The 14,276-nt window shown below is 36.6% G+C and overlaps 1 protein-coding gene across 9 annotated transcripts in view; it reads left to right on the forward strand.

Annotated features, from left to right (window-relative positions):
- COL16A1 (collagen type XVI alpha 1 chain) overlaps positions 1–14,276 on the forward strand; it is a 178,651-nt gene that overhangs the window by 18,570 nt on the left and 145,805 nt on the right. For all 9 annotated transcript variants that reach the window (XM_063456263.1, XM_063456273.1, XM_063456317.1 and 6 more), the window contains exons 4-8: positions 431–548; positions 3,091–3,214; positions 3,736–4,011; positions 4,123–4,203; positions 7,513–7,656. In XM_063456263.1, coding sequence (XP_063312333.1) covers positions 431–548; positions 3,091–3,214; positions 3,736–4,011; positions 4,123–4,203; positions 7,513–7,656 — 743 coding nt within the window. The remainder of the gene's footprint in view (positions 1–430; positions 549–3,090; positions 3,215–3,735; positions 4,012–4,122; positions 4,204–7,512; positions 7,657–14,276) is intronic.

Below are 14,276 nucleotides of genomic sequence, written 5' to 3' on the forward strand. Positions count from 1 at the left end.
TATTAAAATAATTCATTTCAGATAAATAGTAGTATTGTTTCACATGTAGAAAATATATCATTTGCATTCATATGTATATGACTACTCTAGAAGCAGACAGAATGACAAATATCTATCCTGGGGTAACAGCACTGGGTGAAAGTTCACATGAGGACTACATTTCTGCTGATTTATTTTGACAAGGATGCCCTGTAAACATGCGTTAGTAGCAGGTGAGAATACTTGCAAGATGCATTCTCATTCTGCGGAATTAGAAGAAAGAAAACGGCTAAAACTGTGGTTAATATTCACATGTAAAAAAATAAAACAGAACTGTTATGTTCATATTCATTAGTATTAATCTTGGAAAATGATACAGGATCTCATGTATTGACAAATTGGACCTTACTTAGTGTTTACTATCTCTATGTCTGTCTTGCTTCCTATCCAGGATTCAACCTGATTCGCAGATTCTCCCTACAGAAAATGAGCTCAGTGAAAAAGATTAAGAACCCCAAAGGACCCATTATCATGAGACTAGGAGGTGCTCGGCTGGTGGAGTCAACTTCGTAAGTCCAGAGTTAATAAGTTTCAAATATTTTCAATGCCTGATATAAAGCCATAGCAACAAATGGGTTAGTCATAATATACACACGTTCTAGAGCAATTATGATATTGGGCAGACTCGGAACCACTCTACATTAGGAGTTTTAAATTATAACTTCCTACTGCTGCCATCCTGAATTATGTGTCCCTCTCGTTACTGATGTTGTTAAGGAGAATACCCTTAAGGAAGCTATTTGAAAGACTCGTAAACCCTTTCTAATCCTGGAAAGTGAGCCTCAGGCACATAATCATCCTGGGCACCCGTCCAACCAATTATGCAACACAAAGCTGCAAGCTTCTTCTTTTTTTTCTTCTTCTTCTTTATGTTGGCACTTCTCCCAGAAAGGCCTGCGTGGCTGGGGTGGTAGAAAAAGAGAGTCAGGCAAGATTTGTAAAATAGCCTTCTGTTTTCTAGTGGTCCAGTTATGACATCAGCACGCAAGATGGAGATGAGATCACACATATCTCCACCAAGAAACTGCTTAATGGCAATCAAAATACAGCTTTAGTTTTCCTTCTGTAATTGTTGTGTTTATATCAATTGTAACTCTGTTCTCATCCCTACTATGTGCCAGGGGAGGATGTAGTTTGTTTTTTAGTTTATGCATTAAGGATCAAAGACGATATAAATGTGTTTAATAATCTAGACTTTAAAGATCTTGTATCATAATTAGTTTGGATGCATTTAAGGATGGAATAAAATATAAATGGTCCTTAAGGGGTGGCATTTCTTATAGGATTTAGTAGAAAATGATTAAAAATGATTAATAAATATTTTCTTTTAAATTCTAAAGTTGCATTGTATGCCATGCTGCTATTAAAAGGCAGTAGAAAGAATATTGATATATCAAACAACACGTGATAGCAGATAAGAGCCACTGTAGTGGTTGCAGCGTAATATAGAGTTATGATTATTATTTTTTAATAAATATTATCAATGAAAAAATGAAATCCCATTTACATTTTGTGACGTCATGAAATCAATATTTCTATATGACAATATGTTCTATGAGAATTAAACTGCAGCTTAATATCGCCCACTATTTAATGCTTCATCTAGTTTCAGTAACATTGACATTGTGTTTTTGGCTCTTTAGTTTTAGAGTTATTTCAGGGCTCATGGGGGAAGTAAAGCATGAAACTAGAAGACATTCTTTCTTGGTTTTTATTTACTCAGAGAATAAAGTTTGATCTGGGGTACTGTTCAAAGACTTTGTTACATGTGAAATCAGGAGTAACAGCCACCCATGATCAACTGTTTCATGGCCAGAGGAGCCTGCATTAAATTATAGAATCCACCAGAGGCAGCAGGACGATGTAGTGCCAAGTCCTGTCTTGGCTCAAGAGAAGGATTCCAAATGTAATTAGTTATTCTCTGAGCAGTGATGAAACCACCAGCTATCCTTGCACTTTTCAATATAATCGGCTTTGTCTTCTGTGAATCGTGCTAGATCCAATGTTGACATTTTCAATGAGCAGGGTCAAAAAAACACAGAGGTGGTTGAACAATTTAAATCCTTTATTAAATACATAAAGGCATCTGGTTTATTGAAAAAATATATAGAAAAGTAACTGTTACGCATTACTTGCATATCTCAGGCTGGACTTTGATAAGTCCTCATTAGGCACAGAAACTTGAAAAATCATGTTTACACAACTACCAGCTTGGCATGCAAATGAATGAACACGGATAGGCACCATATTTCAGATGTCATACTGCATTTCTACAGATACCCTTAGAAATAAATGCTGTTTTAAACACATCTTTTTTATAAAACCAAGGGCTATCATCGAAAATAAACAGTGACCAGAAACAAGCTTTCGACTGTGGTTTTGACTTTATGGATTTCATCAGCCTGGCAAGGCGCTGACTTTAGCATGAAAGTTCAACCACACAAAAATAATAGTTATAAAAATAAAAGTAACTTACTTACGTAGTACTAAGGCAAAATAGCTAAAAATATATATATATACACTAATGAAATGTGGATTGCTCATCAAGACTATTTTGGGGGGATCATTCCATTGGTTTCCATAGAGATTGCACAACTTTTAGAACATTGGGGGAGATTTATTAATGCGTTGTTGACACTTTTATGTGTAATTTTCAGCAAATGTTGTTGCATTCTTTTAAATATGATGGGTTTTTTCATCTGTTGCATCATTTGAGCCCTAACAATAATTTTGAATATATTACATATTTTCACAAAATAATGGATTTATAATTTTTTAAACTCTATTTCAAACAGCAAATTGTTCTCTTTCCCTTTATTTTCAAAACTCTAAATTTGGAGGTCTTTTGAACTGAATTTACTATGACAAAAACTTGTTAGACCACTATAATAAATGTAATCACATTAATGATGGAAAACCCCACTTTTCAGAACACAAAAATAAATATCCCACATATTTGCTCTAGGTTAATCACTGCAGTATGAAGCTAATGGTTTCCTTTAAAAGGAACAAATGCTAACTCTGTTTGATGTATATTATTTTAAATATCAGACAGGTATTCCCTCATGGTTTTCCCGATCAGTTTACTCTTGTGGTGACCTTGCTGCTAAAGAAACAGACAACAGATGAAGATTGGTATCTATTTCAAATCAGTGATCAGCTAGGATACCCACAGGTACCTATACTCCACCACATCATCTATGGCATTTGCGTGACTTGAATAAGGTTGTTTTAGTGCTGTAATGGTTTTTTAATTAATCAATAAGCAGAATTAGTTAATTACAGTAATCTGCATAATCAATAGTATCATCAACTTAACCACACACAACATTGGTATTATCACTCGCAACATCACCCATACAACCGAGTTTGTAAACTATTCAATGGTATAACCTAGAGCACATTGTTAAGTTGAAGCTTTTATTTTTTTAAAGTGATGCAAGCAATGTGCTGGTATTACCTTTTAAGATACAGTCCACACTCCATAGTCCAAGTTTTGCATTACTAGTTGAGTCTGAACATTACAGATATTGTTTATTCATTTAATTATGTCTTTTGATGATAACTTACACCCTTCCGTCCCATCATTGCCCTGTTTTCTTTTTATGAAAGGCTTGGTTTTACATATAATGTCATGGATAATTAATTTAATTCTAGTCAATGACATATATCCTCCATCTTGTTTGCTTTGCCCAGATCTCTATAGGTGTCAATGGTAAGGATCGTACAGTGTCACTCCAAGCCAGAGGACAAGATAAAGAATATGTAGGCAGCACTTTTACTGGACCGGGCTTGTACTCCCTGTTTGACAATGGATGGCACAAGATTGTGCTTAGTGTTCAAGAAAAAATGGCATCTATTCACATTGACTGCAGCTTCATCTCCTTCAAACCCATCGAGCCAAGGGCCCCCCTGGCCATGGATGGACATACCTTCATCGGGTTAGACACAGTAAATGGTTCCCCAGTACATGTAAGTTCACCTAAGATCTGTTTAAAATATTGAAAGATTTAATGGAGAGCTTCTTAGCATCTTGAATAATTTAAATCCAGGTATATCTCTCACTTCCTCATTTTCTTCCAGATTGATATTCAGAAATTCCTTTTATACTGTGATCCCCTAATGGCAATGCAGGAAGGATGTTGTGAGATCCTACCAGCTGGAGTAAGTAAGATTCTACATACTTGTGCATTGCAGCTGAAGTTATCATGCATGTACACCAGCATTATTAAGTGGGGGGGTTTCAGCTCTCTTAACATAAAGCACTTTACAATGATCGAAACCTTGACCCACAAATAGTTTCCTGACATTTTTATTTGTTTATCCATTCTTAGAAGGAGTTAGGGGAAAGGTTTGTGGTGTTGTTACAGCATTTAGTATGTATATTTGTCTCTAAATTAATTCAAATAGACTCATGTAATACTAAAGGTAATCAGAAGAGTCCCATGGTTCTTAGTTCAAAGCAAGAAATTGCATAATTTATTGGATTTATAATGTATAATGTATGCTCTACTGCTTCCAATTGAATTATTTTATAGCCCACTGCTGCTTTAATTTATGGGTAATTCCTAAGATTTAAACAGATCATGGAGTACCAGGAAAATATTAGTTCAGTTTTTTTCCGTGAACTCATATATGTAAATACTTATATACTTTGTGGAATACATGTGACTGCATCCCAAATTCTAGGTTTTTGTATGGTTATTTAGTATACGTGCATTCAGATTTAACCAAATAAAATTTTGTCCCAATTTAGAATTCGGAATGTTCAAAATTCTCAATCAGCAGCATCTGGAATTACCTACCAAAAGCGAAACATTTTTGAACAAATTAATCCGAAACTTTTCAGATTCATTAGTTTTCATCAGGATAGCAAATTAGTGACTTGTCTATTAAGCAACTGAAACAGCAAAATTAAGAAAAGGGCTTTTTTCCCACTTAATTTTCATCTTTCAGTTTCTTAATAAAAAGCTACAATATATATTATTTATTTATATATATTTAGAACAAAAAAGAAACCTTGCACTCCTACCTACAGCCTTAGGGACCTGGTGCTTGATAGCACTGAAATGTATACAAACGAAAGGTATCAGCACTCCAAGATTTTCCAAATCAAAGGTTTACTTGAAAAAAGGTGTCAAAACAACATCAATGTTTCAGTTACTCATGGGAACTTTCTTTGTCCTGAGGAATGTTCCCATGTGGAACTGAAACATTGATGTTTTTTTGACATCTTTTTTGCAAGTAAACTTTTGATTTGGAAAACCTTGGAGTGCTGAAACCTTTCGTTTATATATATATATATATATATATATATATATATATATATATATATATATACTAAACAAAATTATAAACGCAACACTTTTGTTTTTGCCCCCATTTTTCATGAGCTGAACTAAAAGACACACTTTTTTTCTATGTACACAAAAGGCCTATTTCTCTCAAATATGGTTCACAAATCTGTCTAAATCTGTGTTAGTGAGTACTTCTCCTTTGCTGAGATAATCCATCCACCTCACAGGTGTGGCATATCAAGATGCTGATTAGACAGTATGATTATTGCAAAGGTGTGCCTTTGGCTGACCACAATAAAAGGGCACTCTGAAATGTGCAGTTTTATCACACAGCACAATGCCACAGATGTCGCAGGTTTTGAGGGAGCGTGCAATTGGCATGCTGACTGCAGGAATGTCCATCAGAGCTGTTGCCCGTAAATTGAATGTTCCTTTCTCTACCAAAAACCGAGATAATCCATCCACCTCACAGGTGTGGCATATCAAGATGCTGATTAGACAGCATGATTATTGCACAGGTGTGCCTAAGGCTGCCCACAATTAAAGGCCACTCTAAAATGTGCAGTTTTACTGTATTGGGGATGTCCGGGGGGGTCCGAAAACTAGTCAGTATCTGCTGTGACCACCATTCGCCTGACGAAGTGCAACACATGTCCTTTGCATAGAGTTGATCAAGTTGTTGTTTGTGGCCTGTGGAATATTGGTCCACTCCTCAATGGCTGTGCAAAGTTGCTGGATATTGGCAGGACCTGGAACACGCTGTTGTATACGCTGATCCAGAGCATCCCAAACATGTTCAGTGGGTGACATGTCCGGTGAGTTTGCTGGCCATGCAAGAACTGGGATGTTTTCAGCTTCCCGGAATTGTGTACAGATCCTTGCAACATGGGTTGTGCATTATCATGCTGTAACATGAGGTGATGGTCGTGGATGAATGGCACAACAATGGGCCTCAGGATCTCGTAACGGTATCTCTGTGCATTCAAAATGCCATCAATAAAATGCACCTGTGTTCGTTGTCCATAACATAAACTTGCCCATACCATAACCCCAATGCCACCATGGGCCACTCATTCCACTACACTGACATCAACAAACCGCTCACCCACACAACGCCATACATGCTGTCTGCCATCTGCCCTGTACAGTGAAAACCGGGATTAATCCATGAAGAGAACACCTCTCCAAAGTGCCAGACGCCATCAAGTGAGCATTTGCCCACTCAAGTCGGTTACGATGACAAACTGCAGTCAGGTCGAGACCCCGATAAGGACGATGAGCATGCAGATAAGCTTCCCTGAGACAGTTTCTGACAGTTTGTGCAGAAATTCTTTGGTTATGCAAACCGATTGTTTCAGCAGCTGTCCGGGTGGCTGGTCTCAGATGATCTTGGAGGGGAAGATGCTGGATGTGGAGGTCCTGGGCTGGTGTTGTTACACGTGGTCTGCCGTTGTGAGGCCGGTTGGATGTACTTCCAAATTTTCTGAAACGCCTTTGGAGACGGCTTATGGTAGAGAAATGAACATTCAATTTACGGGCAACAGCTCTGGTGGACATTCCTGCAGTCAGCATGCCAATTGCACGCTCCCTCAAAACTTTCGACATCTGTGGCATTGTGCTGTGTGATAAAACTGCACATTTTAGAGTGGCCTTTTATTGTGGCCAGCCTTAGGCACACCTGTGCAATAATCATGCTGTCTAATCAGCATCTTGATATGCCACACCTGTGAGGTAGATGGATCATCTCGGCAAAGGAGAAGTGCTCACTAACACAGATTTAGACAGATTTGTGAACAATATTTGAGAGAAATAGGCATTTTGTGTACATAGAAAAAGTCTAAAAATCTTTGAGTTCAGCTCATGAAAAATGTGGGGAAAAACAAAAGTGTTGTGTTTATAATTTTGTTCAGTGTGTGTATATATATATATATATATATATATATATATATTCAAGTGTTATGCTATTAGCCAGGTCTTAAAAGTTAATCACCACTGCAAGCCTGTAGGGTCCATGGCACTCTCACCATTGATAAAGTTCTTCTTGCCAGGGCAAAATTTTCACTTGCCATTGGCTAGTGGCGAGTGCAGATTTTAAGCACTGCTATTAGTAAAAATACATTTGATATGACATATATCTAGATGATGTAAATATTTCCCTTTCTATCTCACAATGCAGTGCGGTCCAGAGGCTCCCAAAACTAGACGTAATACAGAGGCTTCTGAGAACATGCCGGACAGCAATCTCATTGAGTTATCTTCTAAATTCAAAACCCAGAGCTACACGCGATGCTTCTGTCTAGAGGATTCATTGCAAAAGAAGGTATGGATTATATATTCTATGTAATGGTATTTATTGCACACAAAAATCATGTATCTATGTAAGTGAATATTGCTGTTTCTGAATATATTCATAAACAAAGTCAATGTACCATTTAACTAAGAATACAAGTGGTACTTTAAGGGACACCATAGTCACCAGAACAACTACATATTACATATAACAACTACATATTATTGCAGTTGTTCTGGTGAGTAGAATCATTCTCTTCAGGCTTTTTGCTGTAAACACTGTTTGTTTCAGAGAAAATGCAGTGTTTACATTACAGCCTAGTGATAACTTCACTGGCCACTCCTCATTACTGATGGACTCAGCAAATCCAAGGCAGCCTCCTAGAGACGCATTAGCTAAATGCTCTCCTATGGTGAGCATTTGCGTCTTCATACTGAGTATGAACATGCCGAATGTCGGTCCTGCATATATTTCAGGACTGTAACAGGAAGCGCCTCTAGTGTCTCAGAATAGGCAGTGTTTATATTACTGCCTATAAGATTGCAGAAACACTATTTTTTTTACCAGAACCACTACATTAAACCTAGTGGCTCTGGTGCTTAGAGTATCCATTTAACTTCCCCATGTTCAAACAGAAATGCTTTATTATCAGTTTGAATGAGAAGTACCAAATAAAATAGTCCTTCAAAGTAATACTTCAAGCACCATAACCACTGCAGCCCACTGGTGCACCATATACTGTAATTTAACCACTATAACAGTTGTAGATAAGTAGTTAAACTGTTTGGTTTAACAACAAAGATGGATGCCCAAGGCTGCAGCCCCCCACCTGGTATTCTCCTGCAGCAAAATCCCATTAGTGATACAGAGGTATATGCAGGACAATGAAGGTCATTGGCAGAGCACGGTCCTGGATCCACCATGCTTAACAAAGACTCTGTAGCAGAACTGAAATGTTCTCACTGCCATGAACCTCTTAAGGTCTTCTTAAAGCCAACCAGAGTGCCTCGACTCTTCTTTGTATTTTATGTATCTCCTACAGGAGAGTACCAAATTCAGCACAGTGGTCATGGTGGTAGGAGTCTCTATAAGGCAGTGTTTCTCCTTGAAATGCTACACATCAAAAGATATTTAGACTTGCGTGTAGTGTGTGCTGTTGACAGACGTGGTCAGATTTTGCTCTGCTTCCTCCCTACTTGCAGTCTCTCCCAGCACTACCCACCCCTCAATATGAATTTATTTATTTTTAAAAAGCCATCACCATCCACTCCATCTCCTCACTGTCTCCAAGCGCGAGAATGAGAATGGTCTAATCAAATGGTTCTATTTGAGTAGCATTTGATTGGACCATGCTGCATTTTATGAGAGAGGTTGGGTAACTAATGAGCCGTGTCCAATAGGGCATTCTACTTTGAATTAAAATGTTGTTTTAAGAAAGAGTAACCATTTTAACAACTTACTGCTGGGAGGGCACTCCTGCTTATAGAAATCTTTTACATTGTAAGCTCGTTTGAGCAGGTTTTTCTTCACCTCTAAAATATCCCCATTCTATAATTGTAAAGCTCTGCAGAATATGTTGTCACTAAATAAATGCTAAAAATACTACTGCATTGTGTATATCCTCTACATATATAACATGGCAGGCTACACATAGAAATATATCTCCAGTAAAAAAATAAATATGTAAATAAAACCCTAATATGGAACTACACTGAAAGCAACACTTTTGTTTTTGCCCCCATTTTTCATGAACTGAACTCAAAGACATCTCCTTTGCCAAGATAATCCATTCACCTCACAGGTGTGGCACATCAAGATGCTGATTAGACAGCATAATTATTGCACAGGTGTGCCTTAGTCTGGCCACAATAAAAGGCCACTCTAAAATGTGCAGTTTTATCACACAGCATAATGCCACAGATGTCGCCCCCCCCCCCCCGGACCTTCCCAATACATTACAACTGCAGATTTTAGAGTGGCTTTTTTTAGTGGCCAGCCTAAGACACACCTGTGCAATAATCATGCTGTCTAATCAGCATCTTGATATGCCACACCTGTGAGGTGGAGGGATTATCTCGGCAAAGGAGAAGTGTCACTAACACAGATTTAGACAGATTTGTGAACCATATTTGAGAGAAATAGGCCTTCTGTGTACATAGAAAAAGTCTTAGATCTTTGAGTTCAGTTCATGAAAAATGGGGGCAAAAACAAAAGTGTTGCGTTTATAATTTCGTTTAGTGTATATATTATTTATTTCATTTTTTAGCTAAACATTTTTTTTTCCAAAAAATGCCACCTTTGATTGAAGCATATCTTTATATATTCATGTAATTTTAGAATCCCATAATTTTCTGTTTGCACAAGTAAGTCATTTTCCAGTGAACAGAAATCAGTAGATCTGGAATGTGAATGCTCTTTAATTGATTTATTAGTCCCACATGTGATTCCTGGCTTATACTAACAAGAGTACATGCCATGTCTGCTCCCTGCCGTCACGTGCATCTCTATAAGCTTTCTATAGCTTTCTGCCCTCGAGGTATCCCACACCTCATCTTTCAAGTACATGTTAAGCATCCACAGCGAATTCATGATCTGTAGCACACCCATTATGTAAAATCACTTTGAACATAAGGTGAGCAGGTCTATATCAAGCTGTAGGCCGAGACAGGGTGTAATCACTATAGGACAAGCAAGGGAGCAGCATGCAATACCTTGTAGAGTAGCAATCATTCATTGGAGGTGCAGTATTGCAAATATGTGCCACTAGAAGGGAGGTACTTGTAATCTGTACAACGTGCGCTAGTGAGAAAAATATCTCAACTGAGAAAAATTCCTGTACATGATTGATGTATCTAAGTACTTGCTCTTTATTAAATCGGCATAGATATGCCTAATGCACACCAAAAGCTATTAAAATGTGCTCTTTGTTTATACATTATAAACACAAATTACAATATATAGTACTAAAAAAATCATAAGCACACATACAGAATCAACCAGAGAAAATATAATTGTATATGAAATAATCAAGATAAGTAAGATTGCACTTATTGATACCAGTTGGCAATTGGATGGGTTCAGACACAGCTACCTGTCCCCCAATGTCAGGATGCTGCATTATTTACAGAGCGTGGCAGCTGACAACATCTTATTTAGGGAGCCAACTCACATGGGGCATTGAATGTCTCATCTCACCATGTGGTCAGTGGCAAATATCCAGGGACATCATATAAACTCACTGTAGACAGGCAGCCCGGTCAGCCTAATATAATGCAGTCCAACAGGTTCCTTAATAATGCACTGCCCCGTCCATATTATTATTATTATTTATTGTATTATTTATAATGCCAGCAAATTTCCGCACTTATGTATGTCTCGCTATCTATCTATCTATAGCCTAAAGGATAGAGAATATATGTATACAAAAATATCCAAATACAAGTGAACGGGATGTCTATAAAATCATTCTCCATAAACACATGATAGAGACAGAATAGTAGTCTGAGTGAAAAAAAACAAATATATATAGACTAAAATAAGATAAAGTATGCTCCTATATACACCGGAGTATATAGATAAATAGATCATTAGGTACTGCGGCTTGTGTCTACTAAATGAGCTTTATTAAATCTGGCTCTTTGTATATCAAGTCCCAAATACAAAATCCCCAAAATGTACCGCACTCAAAAGACTTCAAACAGGAGATAGTGAGTATTGATAATACTTAAAGATAATAAGGAAATTAGAGGAATCTCTATTGGGGATGTTAAAGCAAGGCTTGTCTCTATGCAGACAACGTTCTGTTGACTTTAACAGACCCTGAGACATTGGTAGAATGCCTTTTAAATTAGATTAAAATATATGGTGAGTACTCTAACTATAAACTCAGTATTAATAAATCACAAGCTATGTCAGTGGGAATGAACGAAAACGAAATGGTAATTTTTACTCATAAGTTTTCATTCCTGTGGAAAGATAAATACATTGACTACTTAGGGATCAAAATTAAAAAAGACCCGCTATCTTTAATTGTGATGAAAGAACTATTAAATTAACTTTAAAAAAAAACTGGGAGAATGGAGAAATCTGCCCCTATCATGGATGGGCAAAATTAACATTATTAAATCATATGTATTACCTAGATGGCTCTACAATATGAGACTAATCCCCCTTCAACTCCCTTTATTCTTCTGCACACAATTTCAATCCACAGTAGAAAAATGTATTTGGTCAAGTAAGAAACTAAAAATTGCAATAAAAAATTCTTATATAGAGATAAGTCCAGGGGGGGCATGGGTTTCCCTAATTTGAGCCTTTATAGTCGAATATTTATAGTCGAATATCTATAGTCGAATATTTATAGTCGAATTTAAGCAATGATGCATGTACATGCTATTCATTCATATTCCTCTAGAGCTAAAAATTGGTTCATTATTGAACAAAAAATATTGAATATCAAGAATTATAATAATCTCTTATGGCTGAATAACTTAATAGCAAAAAAAATATATAGAGAACTCTAAAGGGATTTTTGTAATCAAAAACATTATTTCCTTATGGTGGAAAATGAAGAATAGCATTGAATTAAAAGATAAAACAACAACTCAAACTCCCATCGAAATAATTGAATATAACATACCAGATCTGAACAAGATGAAGTGGTGTAACAACAAAAAGGTGATTGACTTTATGGAGGGTGCTCAGTTAAAAACATACGATCACTTAATAATGGAATATAAAATCCCAAGAAAGGATTATTATAATCTGATTCACATAAAAAAATAAATTTCTGGGCATCTTCTAACTACTTTAGATCCCAATGCCATTAAACTGTTAGAGAAACTCTTTGCAGCTCATTCAAATCAAAATATCTTGACAAAGGTTCAATGTTTTTTTAAATCCCTTGAAAAGGAAAATAGAGTGAGAGCCCAGACTGCATGGTCTTAAGACCTTGGCACGGTGATAGATAGCATGGCATGGGCTAATAGCTGGCTACAAGTTGGGAGAGCTACCCATTGTTTCAATATCCAAGAATTACACTATAAAATAATGCCTAGATGGCATTTAGTCCCCACTAGAATGCATAAAAGGGATTCTATTCACAGTGCCCTGTGTTGGAGATGTGACCTAAGGGAAGGACCATTTGAACATGTATGGTTCAAATGATCTAAGGTTTTTCTAATAATCTCAGATATTTTAAAGATAAAACTCTCCAGAAAAAGCGTTATTACATTTAAAACTTGATGGATTAAATAAGCGAGGCAAATTATTGACTATCCAGATATTTATGGCCATGAAGTTAGTAATATCAAGAATGTGGAATAAAAACCAGGACATTTTGCTGATAGCTGTTTTAAATCAATAAAATTTTCAATGCAGGATGGAGAAAGGCAATTTTTCGGCTCTTCAAAGCTTTGGTTCATATTTTAAAATTTGGGAGCCTTGGTTAAATTCAAATCTCGAGTACTATAATATTTGACCTTTCTTTTATTTTCTATTTTTCTTTTTAATTTTAGATTTGAATGATAAAGGGTTTGAAGTCCTTTGAGTGCGGTTATTTTTTTTGATTATATATATATATATATATATATATATATATATATATATATACACAAGAAATTAGGACTGTAGAGTATAGAGATAGTGGCTGTAGTGTTTGGGGATGATAGTCCACCAACCCATGTATCAACCCACACTATGCCAGGCTTGCTAAGGCCCTACACAATGTCTCCCTGCATCACAACACACATCCCACTGATTTTCATTAGAATGATTAGGGGCTGCATCCCATGACCCCATTGCCAGGCGTCCTGTGTTAGTAGCCCAATTGGCAATTGTTCCCATGCCAGTTGCCAGTCCTCCCATGGATGAAAGTCTATTGAGCTCTAAAAACTTAAATATCAAAACTAAGTGAGGCTCATTCTAAAGCAAAAATAGGCTTATATCCAATGAACATGGTGGAAACATATGGTGGAGAATTATGTACTCTTGGCCCAGACACATTTTTTATTCATTAAACAGAATTATAGTGAACTAAAAATGAATTTGATAATGCAGGCAAAATATGCTGATTTGGAAATATTTTCCAGTTCAAATATAGTCACAGCTAAATCACATCTTGGCTATTTTACTATAAGTTTAGCAAATAATTTTTCAGTTTACTACACTTAATTATTTACTAAATAAACCCATTTAATGCACAAGGGATGTAATTACACAATCATTTATCTATACTCTAACCCATGGGTCCTCAAACTCCGGCCCCCCAGATGTTGCTGAACTACAACTCCCATGATTCTTTGAATTACATAGATTGCCAGAGAATCATGGGAGTTGTAGTTCAGCAACATCTGGGGGGGCCGGTGTTTGAGGACCCCTGCTCTAACCTAATGTAACATTGGTCAAAAGGCTCTCACTGTGTTTGGTAAAACTAGGTTAAAAGTAGTTACACTACAACCAATGCATTTCAGCTTAGGTTGTTATAATGCTTAGAATGTAAATTTACCAGGGGCTGGGCTGAGTTGACTTATTTTTGTTGGCTCAATTTTTTACTCCTTTATCAGCTCACCACAATTCAATGTTTATTGAATTAAAAAGTTTAATGTGTAGTTAGACAAGTGTGATTTTTAGCTATGTCTGCTTTGTTGGGA

The sequence above is a fragment of the Pelobates fuscus genome, chromosome 1, assembly GCF_036172605.1.
Source record: "Pelobates fuscus isolate aPelFus1 chromosome 1, aPelFus1.pri, whole genome shotgun sequence".
Classification (NCBI taxonomy): domain Eukaryota; kingdom Metazoa; phylum Chordata; class Amphibia; order Anura; family Pelobatidae; genus Pelobates; species Pelobates fuscus.